We start from the raw sequence: 12,879 nt of genomic DNA on the forward strand, positions 1-12,879 counted from the left end.
ACTTAATATTTCAAAAACTACAGCCAAAAAACAATATAATTTGTTAGCATAATTGTTTTATAAAAGCCAGTGAGGTGTTACAGAATAAGTATATTCTTGGGGTGAAATGAGTGGTATGCACCTCACTCTCGGACCCGGGCCTGAGAAGATACAGAGCTGGACACATTTGTAAGCGCACACCACAGAGCTGGTCTCTCCCTGCTACCACTCTCCAGGGATTGGATGGAGAGGTCAAGCAGATACCAGTCCAGGTTCTGGCCTCATCACTGCTACGTGTACAACCTTGAGCGAGTTAATTTGCGTACTTAAGCCTCAGGTCTTTTTTTTTTTTGAAAAAAGATTCAAAGTTTGAATCTAGAAACTTTGAAACTAGATTCAAAGTTTCTGGCTGCCATTTATAGGTTGGATGACCTTGGGCAGGTCCCTTAAATTCTCATTCCCCTCAAAATACCAATAAAGGAATTTGAGCTAAATCTACACTGTCCAATGTGGTAGCCACAAGCCACGTGTGCCCATTAAGCTCTTGAAATGTAGACAGTCAATGTGTGTAAATACACATATTGAATTTCAAAGACCTAGCATGAAAAAAATGGAAAATATCTCGCTAATAATTTTTATAGTGATTACACGTTGAAATGAAAATTTTTGATATATTGAGTTAAATAAAATATAGTATTAAAATTGGTTTCACCTATCGCCTTTTACTTTTTTAATAGAGCTACTAGAAGATTTTAAATTATATATGTGCTTCACATTATATATTGCTATTGAATAGCACTAACCTAGATGATTGCTGCAATTGTTTTCAGCCAGAGCTTGATGATTCTATAACCCACTAAATAGTACACCTTTTGCCTTCAGTGAAAATTATTTTAATATTCTATTAATGCTCACACTCTTTGGTACACTTATATATTAATTAAGTGAACCTTAATTTAAGCAGCTGAACAAACGTAACATTCAAATTTGTATTTTGGATATGACTTTACATGTGATACGAGTAATGATGAATCATTCATTCATTACATGTTTGTTTTTTTGGGGTTTTTTTGTGGTACACGGGCCTCTCACTGCTGTGGCCTCTTCCGTTAAGGAGCACAGGCTCCGGACGCTCAGGCCCAGCGGGCATGGCTCACGGGCCCAGCTGCTCCGCGGCACGTGGGATCTTCCCAGTCCAGGGCACTAACCCGTGTCCCCTGCATCGGCAGGCGGATTCTCAACCACTGCACCACCAGGGAAGCGCCCATTCATTACATGTTTATCAGGTACTCAATGATGGAATGTGTTACTCCTCCCCATAGGGATCAGTGTGATTCGTTGATCAGAGGATTTCTTCCCTAAGGCGAATGTTGAAGGTAACATAAATTCTTTGGAATGCAAAACAGAGCTCAGGGGAGCCCTGTCTACTTTACAGCTTTTTCCAAGACCTGTGTAAATTGACTATGTCTAAGTTACCACATGGCTATCTTCACTCCATGGGACACTGTGGAATTAGAGAATGCTTGTTGCCTAATTACTTATACCCATCTACACTTTGCTATGCTTCAGCGTCACTCTCAGGTATTATGCAAAGAGCGTGAGCTGTGGGTCCAGGCAGCCCCCCTTCAACTCAGCCTCTCAACTCAACTCCCCACCACTTACTAGCTGGCCAGGTTACTTAACCTTATTAAGGCTTAACATTCTCATCTGTAAAAGGGAGGTAATAACACCTACTTCCTCGGGTAATTATAATTGAGCTAATACATATAAATTGCCTCAGTAACTATTTGGAAAGTTTTATTAGTTCTATTACCGTCTATCAAACATTAAGAGGGATAGAATTCCAAGCTGGAAAGGCCACTGAGAGATGATTATCATCCAATCTCTTTGCTTTCTGTCAGTGGAAACTGAGTCAGAGAAACCAACTGATTTTCCCAAGGTTGTAGGAGAGTTACAGGTAAGTTCGAGAGAAAGGATCCTGGCCCTGTAGATTCCCCATCCCATGCTAGTTCTCCTCTGCCTTCCTACACTGTCTGTGAACTTCCACTGTTAAACACAATGTACCAATGCTGTATCTGGAACATCTCAAGGTTTGTGTTTATTTACTGGTAATACATTTTAAAATATATTTCCTTAGTAAATTTGTTGCTGCAGCCTTTAAACTCCTTGGTACCTCAGATCTAAGTCCTCCTGTTAACTCTCAAACAGCACTTTGAGAAGGAAGAAGGAGCTAAAAGACAACAATAGAAATGTGAGAAGTGAAAAGAGAATGGAGGCAAGAAGTGGGAAACTTACATGGTTAATTATTACTTAATACGGGCCAACAAGAGCCTCCGGTCTCTCCTGCTGCCTCACAAGCCCCATGCAGGGCCATTCACCCCCCACCCCACCCCACCCCGCCCCCACCCGGGTTCACCATGCTTCAGTCACCTGGCATCCTTCCAGGACCCAAAGCAGTGTGAGGCTCAGGCCTCCTGGGGCCTTTGCCTTGTGGTGCCTTCTACCTTGAAGGCTTTCCCCTTCCTCTTCACCTGGCTAACTCCTGCTCATTTCGGGTCGTAGCCCAGAGGCCTTGTGTGTTTACTTGTTTAATGTCTGATTTCATGCAAGAGGCAACTCCAGGAGGACAGGAACTATCTCTCTTACTTTCCACTCTCTCCCCAGAACCACACAGTACCCAGCTCACGTGGCACACTCAATAAATACTGGATGAATTCATCAAATGTGGAATCGACAGATGAACTATTGTCTAAAATAGTTCAACTTCACTAAGATTATGTTTACATAATAATAAAGTAAAATGGGCATGTTTGCCATCATATATACCAAATCAGTTGAATGAACAGAAATTATAAAGTCAGGAAAGACAAGTGGCTGCCTGCTGCAAAGGGCCAGGAAGTGCTGTGGGTCAATGTTGGTGGGCTTTGTTCTTTTTGAATTTCTGAGAGTCGATGCTTGTGATGATTTAGAGTTGAGTTGGCCCAGTAGTCATTGTGACAATCAAGCACTGTTGTGTCAAAGGCTGTTTGGCCAGGGGCTCCTTTTCTATGCACTATCTATTACTCCATCCCAGAACCTACCTGGTCACTGTGGTCCTTCACTCCATGTCCACAGTGAAAGGAAATCAAGCTGATGTGTAAATGGGCAATTTATATTAAAGATTGCTGCCATGACCTCCCCCCGCCGCACTGCCCACCTGCCCAGTGGGGTGGAGTGTCACTCCAGGACCCTTTGTTTTGGACATGTAAGATCCCCCTGTCCAATAAATCATTGATGTCTCTATCACTGTCACCGGGCTCTTTCTCTGGCCTTGAAACTAGGCAACTACAAGGCTTGCAGGCCTGCAGGGTACAGTCCAACAACTGGTGGGCCAAACAGGAGGCCAAGGAAATTCCCGTGAGCCCCGAGATGTTGGGAAATAAGGACGGGGAGGAAGAAGATAGATATATAAATAGGTGATTTATGGAGGCTTGAAAGAGTTCTTAAGAGATTTAAGAAAAAATGGGAACAAAATAAATAACCCTCCAGCATCTCTACCTGTAACAGATATCGTGGATGAAACACAGTTGACAAATAGCACCAAAAAATGCTTAATGGATGCATAAAGGGTAAGCTCAGCAGACAGGCCCATCAGTGCGCCTGAGTACAGACACTGACCTGTGTTGATCCTCAATCTCCTGGGCTCACCCACTTAATGAACATACTTCAGTAAAGTGCCCTCCTTCACCCTGCCTCCCTGGGAATAAAGATGCCCCTGTGAAATCACAGAGATCAAAAGCTTCCCAGTCAGTGATGGATAGAGAAGGGGAAACAGTCACATTCAGTTAATTACTTAAGCCTTTCTATTGATATTTATTAAAGCCCTGAATGGAAAAGCATTCGCTTTTTCCAAACTAAATGGCATCCATTCTATTTTTGTGGAGGCTGACTCTCAGAACCCAATAAATCTAAACATCTATGTGGGGCTGAGAGGAAGGAGGAAGAGGGGAAACCTGGAAAGAAAGTGTGGGCTGGGCGTGAGGAGAGTAAACAAATGAGGCAAAACTATGTTGAGCCCAATGTTAAATGCCAACCCCCAATTATTCTAGGTTTATTTCAGTTAAAAGGCATGTAGACAATTTTCTATTGGGACAGGCATTCTCAGAGGAATGAGTCTCTATTACAGCCCCTGCCTTGTCTTTCATCCAGGCAGAAAGGACAATAAGTCTGCTCTGGGTGACAAGAATCTTTCAGCTAAAAAAGTGTGACCCAGATATCCTACAGCATCTCCTCTGGACTAATCACATGGTGCCAGGCCAAAGAGGAGTTTAATTACATAATTTGTAGAGCTGGCCCAGCTTGCAGAGGGATTTGAGGTCCCAAACCATTGAATTAAAGGGAGAACATTACAGAAGCATAGCCAATTCAATTCTAGTTTCCATCCCATATGAGCGTCTCCCAGACAGCACTCAGATTAACACCTGTGTCTACGGCAAATTCAACCCAGCCAGCATTTACTGAACTCTTTCTGTGTCAGATGCCACTGATACTACAAATGCAGTCGTGGAACAGTTGGGAAGTGAATAAGATAAAGTTCTGTCTTCTTTAAAGGCTAGCAGCCCTCTATCTAAAAGCAAAGTAGTGCAGGCTTTGAAAACAACAATTTAGGGCCAAATCGCAGCTCCCTCACTTACTAGCTGTGACTAGGAAAAGTTTCCTTACCTGTATAATGGATGTCATAGTACTTACCTGCCAGATGGTAGAAGCTCAAAAATGGCACATTTTCTTTCTCCCTCTGCCACCAATACCCAGGCTACCACTGGCCCCCTGTCCCTTCCTTGAAGTCTCCATTGCTGCTTCATGATTCATAAGAATCATGATGGGTAGAGGGGTAGATGGCTAAGAACTTTTCGAACCATGGAGGAGGGGAACCCTAAGATTTTTTAGAATATATGTGGCTCCAGAAGCAGAAGAATGTGAAATGCTGTGAGAGCAGTAATTGTCCTCCAGAACTACCCTGGAGGAGGACTTTTAGGTGAGGCCAACTTTCCTGTTCAAGGTTCCTCTGTTCAAAAAATCTGTCCCTCCACCCTCAATATGACTCAAATAATAAAGGAAAATTCTACCAATTAAAATATGTTGGGTCCCAGCTTTACAATAAAGTTTGGAAACAACCTAACTATCCAATAATAAAGGGATAGTTAAACTAAAGAAAGATGAGGGCTCTTCAGTTCGCTGCTGTAATGGTGGTCAAGTTTCCTCATCTGTAAATTGGGGATGAACGTACCCTCCTCACAGAGGCACAGTGAGATTCAAGTCAGATGCTTATATATAGAATCCTGGTACCCAGATGCCAATGCCCCTAAATATATACCTGTGGGCCCACCTGTGAATCTAACAACTTATAATATTACTTCTTTGGAAAACAATGTTTACAAGTTTCAAATAAGCAAATCACGGTCTTCTAAACACAACCAAAAATTAGGGTTGAACTGTTCTTACATATTAGATCCCACTGTTAGAGACACACCTTTATTTCAAAGCAAAGAAAATGGATTTCAAAATCAATGCTTCCTTTACCACACCTCACCTTTCGGCAGACCAGTGTGCCAAGGGCACACCCCACGTGACTAAAATAGCTAAATGCCATTCAGAGCAGGAAGGCATGTATTTGAGTGTGGATTAATTCATTTCCCAGGCTTCAAACTGTACGTGACATCTGGAAGACTTTATGAAAGCCTGGAGAGTAAGGGAGGGCAGGGGGAACCAGAAATCAGGAATTGTCATGGTTGATTTTGTCATTTGCTTCTTTAGCTTGCATCACTTTAAAGGAAACAATTTCCCAATAGAAAAGCGATCAGAAGTTTCTTAAATATAAAAGGGATGCATGCTTTAAAAGACATTTCTCAAAAGTTAGTCTCATTCATTTAAAACATTGTAAGAATCCAGCACCTTCTCCCACCCACAAATACATCCTGCCTGTAGATGATCCCTTCAGAGCAGGTCCCTCAAACAGTCCCCACCTCATTTAGTTCCATTCATGTCCACGTATCATAGACATCTTTGGCGGCTCCACATTTCGGTAGTTAATGCCCCTTCCCAATTTCTGGTCAGGAAGGAGAAGATTTAAGTCTGTGCTGAATCCCCATGGGAAGCTTTTCTTTCTTTTTCTTTTTGCTAAGATTTTGCTGATTTATTTTTTTAATAGATCTTTATTGTAGTACAATTGCTTCACAATACTGTGTTAGTTTCTGTTGTACAACAAAGTGAATCAGCCATATGCATACATATGTCCCCATATCCCCTCCCTCTTGAGCCTCCCTCCCACCCTCCCTATCCCACCCCTCTAGGTCATCGCAAAGCACGGAGCTGATCTCCCTGTGCTATGCGGCTGCTTCCCACTAGCTAACTGTTTTACATTAGGTAGTGTATATATGTCGATGCTACTCTCACTTCGCCCCAGCTTCCCCCCTCCGCCCCCCCACACCATGTCCTCAAGTACATTCTCTACGTCTGTCTTTATTCCTGCCCTGCCACTAGGTTCAACAGTACCTTTTTTTTTTTTAGATCCATATATATATGCATTAGCATACAGTATTTGTTTTTCTCTTTGACTTACTTCACTCTGTATGAGACTCTAGGTCCATCCACCTCACTACAAATAACTCAGTTTCGTTCCTTTTTATGGCTGAGTAATATTCCATTGTATATATGTGCCACATCTTCTTTATCTATTCATCTATTGATGAACACTTAGGTTGCTTTCACGTCCTGGCTATTGTAAACAGTGCTGCAATGAACATTGTGGTTCATGTCCCTTTTTGAATTACGGTTTTTCTCAGGGTATGTGCCCAATAGTGGGATTGCTGGGTCTTATGGTAGTTCTATTTGTAGCTTTTTAAGGAACCTCCATACTGTTCTCCATAGTGATGGAAATAAAAACAAAAATAAACAAATGGGACCCAATTAAACTTAAAAGCTTTTGCACAGCAAAGGAAGCTTTTCTTATAATGAAGTTATTCTTGGGTTGACTACCCTCATCCTCCCCAGGTTCCCTATGGCTAGTGGTGTCCATGTGTAAGTGGGGCATGTTGTGGCCCTTGAATGGTGAAGCTGTAAGTGTCACCCAGGGAGCTGAAGTGGGCTATTCATACACATCGCCTGTGGCTGGGCAGGAGACGCATGTGGACCATGAGAGGACCTATGCATTCACCTTACGTCCTGGATTTCCAAGCTGCGAATCAATACTGGCAGACTGTAAGCATTTAAAAGATCTGTTCAACAACACTGTCAAAGTTTATATCCCTTTACATTGCTGCTTTTCTTAGTATCTTTAAAAGTATACCATTTACTCCAATACCATTAACCTTTGCTTAAGTCCCTAGCAATTTCAGGATTTCAAAACTGTTACACAAGAAAGGGAAATAATTGTGAACCTATATACTTCACACAAAGGGAACTTGCCAATCACTTTTATCCTAAGTTCCTCATGTGAAATCTCCAACTCTATACATTTCTCTGACAATTGCATTTTACTGTCTTTTGAGAAATATATATATATATATATATATTTATTTAAAGTAAAGCATGTCTCCAGTTAAGCTCCTTCGTTCGGAGCTGATCCGCTTAAAAATCTAAAACAGACTGACAGTGACAGGACCGTGCTGAGACTGCATGGAGACCTCAACGTCGGGAGGGCTTCCTTGGATGCCGCGGCGAGGGAGCGGTGGGCACACCGCCAGACGCGGCCAGCACCCCGGCGGCCAGGAGCGCAGAGACCGCTGGCCTCGCGTGTCCCGAGCGGGCGGCGGCGCGGCGATGCACCCTCACCTCCCGGCTCCGCCACCGCAGGCAAGTCACACTTCCTGTGCCTATCAGTACCCGCATCCGACCGCAGCCGAGCGGAGGCCGGTGACATCACCCAGCTCCCGTGGCATCTCCAAAGCATCCCCGCGGCCAGCGAGGACGCAGAGCCCCGACTCCTCGGGGCGCAGGGGCCGGGGACTTCGGCTCTGCCCCGCCTCCCATCCTACCTAGGTGGGGGTCACGGGACTTTTGAGTCCCCGCACCCGCAAGAGCCTCCCAGGTACAATCGCCCAGCAGCAGCCCCTCACCTTCTCCTGGGTCCAGTCTGCCGCTCCCCGACTGACACCCCGGGACACCAGGGGCAGGGCGGCCACCAGCAGCAGCAGGCGGAGGGTGTCCATGACGCGCAGGTCCCCGCCGCCTGCCATCTCTCCTGGGCTCTCTGAGCGCCGGTTCCCCGAGCCGCCGGCGGTCACGAGCCCGGGAACGCGCGTCCTTCGCCTTCCCCCTTCTCCACCCTTGGGTCGACTGCGCCCGCCTCCCCATCGCCTCCCGGTCGCCGCCCCACTGCGCTGCGCAGGCCGAAGCCGCAGCTCTCCACCACCACCCACCACCTTAGCAACCCGGGGTCTGGGCTGTCCTGAGAGGCACAAGCTTCCGAATCCATGGGAACAGAGACGGCCACTTCCTTGTCTAGGAGAGGAAGAAAGGAAGGAGGGAAGAGACATGGAGGAAGCATTTTTATGATCTCCACTGCCATGACTGGGAATAGAAAGGGGAGGGAGGGTTCATCAAACCCTGTGAGGTTAAGAATTATTTTCCTACGGCTCATTAAGAAGGGGTGGCCAGGGATCGATATTTACCGGATACTTCTGTACCAGCCACTGCCCTAGGTGCTTTTCCTATGTTCCCATATTTACCCTTCCTAACCATGTGAGGTAGGTATTAATCCCATTTAACAGATGAGCAAACAAAGCCTGAACTGGGACCCTCAAAATATTTCCTTTATAACAGTCCACCATATCTTTTCTCTTTTTTTCTCACAGATAGTTACCTTGCCTTATAGGGGACAGACTATCATACTCCCAAGCTGAGAAGTATGGTTGAAGTAACTGTCTGATATACATGAGACCTAAAATGTTCACAGTGGAATCCATGCCCCCCAAAGGAAAAGCTAAATAAAACTGTATTTACTCTGTAACATCCAAGATCACTGTTACCGCATGCCACAGGGAGATCAGCTAGGTGGTTTGTGACCACCTAGAGGGGTGGGATAGGGAGGGTGGGAGGGAGGGAGATGCAAGAGGGAAGAGATATGGGAACATATGTATATGTATAACTGATTCACTTTGTTGTAAAGCAGAAACTAACACACCATTGTAAAGCAATTATACTCCAATAAAGATGTTAAAAAAAATCACTGTTATCAAGATAATTCTAGAAACAAAATGGTATCTCAGTTTGGTCTGTACCTTTCTAGTCTAAGTTGTCTGGACAATTACTTCACCATCTTCTTTTTCTTCCAAACTAAGGATCAGGGTGTGGCTTGCCATGAGTCATCTAGTAACATATAGATCCCTGAAAAAAAACAAGGACACTGAAACAGACCTGTTTGCCAGACAGCAAAAGTCTGAAGGTAATGCAGTCAGCCTGAAGGCTCACCCACTCTATATTCTTAGGCTTGGCTATAAGAGTAAATTTAAAGAGGGAGAGGGCTGACGTGAGAATAATGTCTGCCCTCCTCTGGAGCTATGGTGGAAGACAGGATGGAAATACACACTTCCCTGATGTTCAAAATTGCTAATCCTATTCACGTCTAAGAATTTTGAGTAACAATTCAAATCTTCCGGCTCAAACAAAATTAAATAGCTTCTTTAGTACATCCATGGTCAGTTCTGATAATCGGACCACCCCAGAATTGTCCATTGGTTTGTATTCAGAACAAAACCACTATCACATCTTCCAATATATTTTTCCTCTTTTGCTGCTTAGGCCAACCTTGAAATTGTGGGTTTCCTGAGTGGCTGGGTAAGAAACAGAGTAATTGTTTTTCTTATCCTATTAGCTTTTTATCTTTCCACAGTGTGATTTCTATAAGAAAGGGAAGGTGGAAATAGCAAACCTACATGAAACAAAATGTTAAAGATAGCATGCTAAGTATAAGCAATTCAAAATGAGAAATACAGAAATGCTTGAGTTAAAAGGTTAACACATAATTTTGACAGTTTCCATTGCCTAAGTTCCCCAATCTTCTCCAATTTTGATTATACTTAAGTCAGTAAGATGCTGTTGCAGTTTGAGATCTATAGGAAGTAGACTCTGGAACAGAGCTTAGCATTCAGGATGTGTATTAGGGAGTGCCCTTGGGACAAACCCCTGTGGGAGGGAGAGAGAGCAACCAGACTGGGCAGAGGGAAGAGTCAGCAGAGAAGCGGCCTCCTCCTCCACAGCTTCACCCAGCCCCATGGAGAGCCCTGGAGCTGAAAGCGCCTGTCAGAGTTGTCCCACAGTGACCCCAAATGGTTGAAGCTTTGTACCCTCATCTCAGTGGGGTGACTTCCTATAAGCAGTTCTCTGCAGCCAAAGGAGCTGACAGCTAGAGGCTGTCTGCCAGCGACACTCCAACAGCTGGAACAGAGTCCTTCACTGAAGGGAATATGAACAGTACATCTCTGTATCCACCACTCATGTATCCGTGTGATGTATCCCATACATCTAAAACATTTTGCATAGTATGTGAAACTGATTTTAGTAAATCGTTTTTTACACATGCGGGCTTTTCTGACAACTTTCCATAAATCTACGAATCCAATACAACTCTCTATTTATGTGTCCCTTCCCTCTTTATTTTTATCTTTTCTTATGCCTTATACCCTAAATATACCCTTCCCCTTTTCTTCATTCATTCTTTCCTCTCCTCCTTCATTCTGGAGACTTTCAGAAATGCCTTCTATCTGCTATTTTTTTCCCTACTACAACTTTTTCTGTCTTCAAACTCTTTATATGGAAGATAACCCATGACTATTACATTTAACTAAACAACCGCAGGCCCCATTTTTCATCATGGAAAAAAATTATTTGTGTATGCAGTGATAGCATTAGTCACAAGTGGAATGGTTATCATCTTTATTATGGTATAGATTCTATACTGTGATTTGAATCACATTAAGGACTCAACTGCTAATAAAGGTCTTACCCATGCAGTTTTGGTGGCAGGATTTTCATATACCTAGTCTTACCTTTAAAGACACACTATTGGACTAAAGCAGTAATAACCAGAAAGTTGTATTAAGACAGTAGTTCTCAAAATGTGATCCATTGACCCCTGGGGATTGCCAAAGACCCTTTTGGATGTCTGCAAGGTCAAATCAATTTTTACAATAATACAAAAGCAAGTTTTACTTTTTTACTGTTATTAACTTTGCACTGATGTTCCTAAAGCAATAATGGGTAAAACTTCTGGCACCTTAGCACTTATCAAGACAGAACACAAAATTGCACTATTTTAAAAAAAAAACAAAACCTACTTCACTGCCCTGCACAGTAAAAAAAAGAAAAAGAAAAAAGTGATAGAAAGACAAAAGAAAAGAAAAAGAGCCAGTCTCACTTAACAATATCATTGATGAAGAAATAAAAATTGTGGTTATTATTAAATCTCAACCTTTGAGCACATGTCTTTTTTTAACAACTTTTTTGAGATAGAATTAGAATATGTTAAACTGTGCATATTTAAGGTATACAATCTGATGAGTTTTAACATATGTTTACACCCATGAAACCATCATCACAATCAAGAGAATGAGCATATCTATCTTTACTCATATCCATCTTTACCCATGGGTTATTTAGATTATATTATTTAGTTTCCAAATAGTTGAGGATTTCCCTTATATCTTCTTGCTATTGATTTCAAATTTAATTCCATCATGGTCAGAGAGTGGACCTGGTATGGATGAATCCTTTAAAAATTTTTGAGAGTTGCTTTATGGCCCAGAGTATGATCCGTCTTGGTAAAGGTTCCTTCTGACATGAAAAGAATGTGTATTCTGCTGCTATTGGGTAGAGTGTTGTATAAATATCAGTTAGGTCAAGGTAGCTGATCATGTTCCCCAAATCTTCCATACAATATCTGATTTTCTGTCTACTTGTTCTATATATTACTAAGAAAATGGTGTTGAAATCTCTAACCATAATTATGGATTTGCCTACTTCTGTCAGTTCCACTAATTTTTATATCATGTATTTCTAAACTTTCTTATTAAGTGCATAAATATTTAGGATTGCAACGTCCTTTTGAGAAATTGACCCCTTCGTCATTGTGAAATGACCCATTTTTATTTGGTAACAATTCTTTGCTCTGAAATCTACCTTTTTCCTAATATTAATATAGCCACTCCAACTTTCTTTTGATCAGCATTAGCATGGTGTATCTTTTTCAATCCTTTTTACTTTTAAACTATTTTCTTTTTTACAAATAAAGTAGGCTTCTTATAAGTAGCATACAGTTAGGTCTTGTATTTTTTAGCCAATTGGAAAATCTCTGGCTTTTATATGGGGTATTTAGACTATTTATACTTACTGTGGTTATTGATATGGCCAAGTTTAAATGTACCACTCTGCTGTTTGTTTTCTATTTGTCCCATCTGTTCTTTGTTTTTACCACTTTTTCTCATTTATCTTGGATTAATTGATTGTTGTTTATTATTCTACTTTATCTCCTTTGTTAGCTTGTAAGCTATACCTCTGTTTTGTTGTTAGTAGTTGTTTTAGGATTTATAGTATACATCTTTAATGTGTCACTATACACCATCAAGAATTATTGTATCAGTTAGTGTATAGTACAAGAATGTTAAAATAGTTTACTTCTATTTCCCCTTAGTCTTTGTGCTATTGTTGTCAGATATTTTACTTCTAAATATGGTATTTAGATATTTACTTATAAATATGTTATTAACCCCACAATACATTATTATTATCTTTGCATAAAAAAATTATCTTTCAAAGAGATTGTTAAAATAAGGGGTTTTTTTGTTTGTTTGTTTTTGCGGTACGTGGGCCTCTCACTGCTGTGGCCTCTCCCATTGCGGAGCACAGGCCATGGCTCACGGGCCCAGC

The 12,879-nt window shown here is 42.1% G+C and overlaps 1 protein-coding gene across 2 annotated transcripts in view; it reads right to left on the bottom strand.

The window, feature by feature from the left end:
• Positions 1–9,362, bottom strand: part of QPCT (glutaminyl-peptide cyclotransferase) — a 28,886-nt gene extending 19,524 nt beyond the window's left edge. The window contains exon 1 of one of the 2 annotated variants that reach the window (XM_070046866.1): positions 9,237–9,362. Coding sequence is in view for 1 of the 2 variants with exons in the window: in XM_030857914.2 (XP_030713774.1) it covers positions 8,073–8,192 (120 nt within the window). In the remaining variant the exon portion in view is untranslated. Of the gene's footprint in view, positions 1–8,072; positions 8,295–9,236 lie in introns of those variants that run through there. The other variant, XM_030857914.2, reaches the window with a different exon arrangement.
• Between the last annotated feature and the right edge of the window lie 3,517 nt (positions 9,363–12,879).

This window comes from Globicephala melas, chromosome 12 (genome assembly GCF_963455315.2).
Source record: "Globicephala melas chromosome 12, mGloMel1.2, whole genome shotgun sequence".
NCBI classification, from domain to species: Eukaryota; Metazoa; Chordata; class Mammalia; order Artiodactyla; family Delphinidae; genus Globicephala; species Globicephala melas.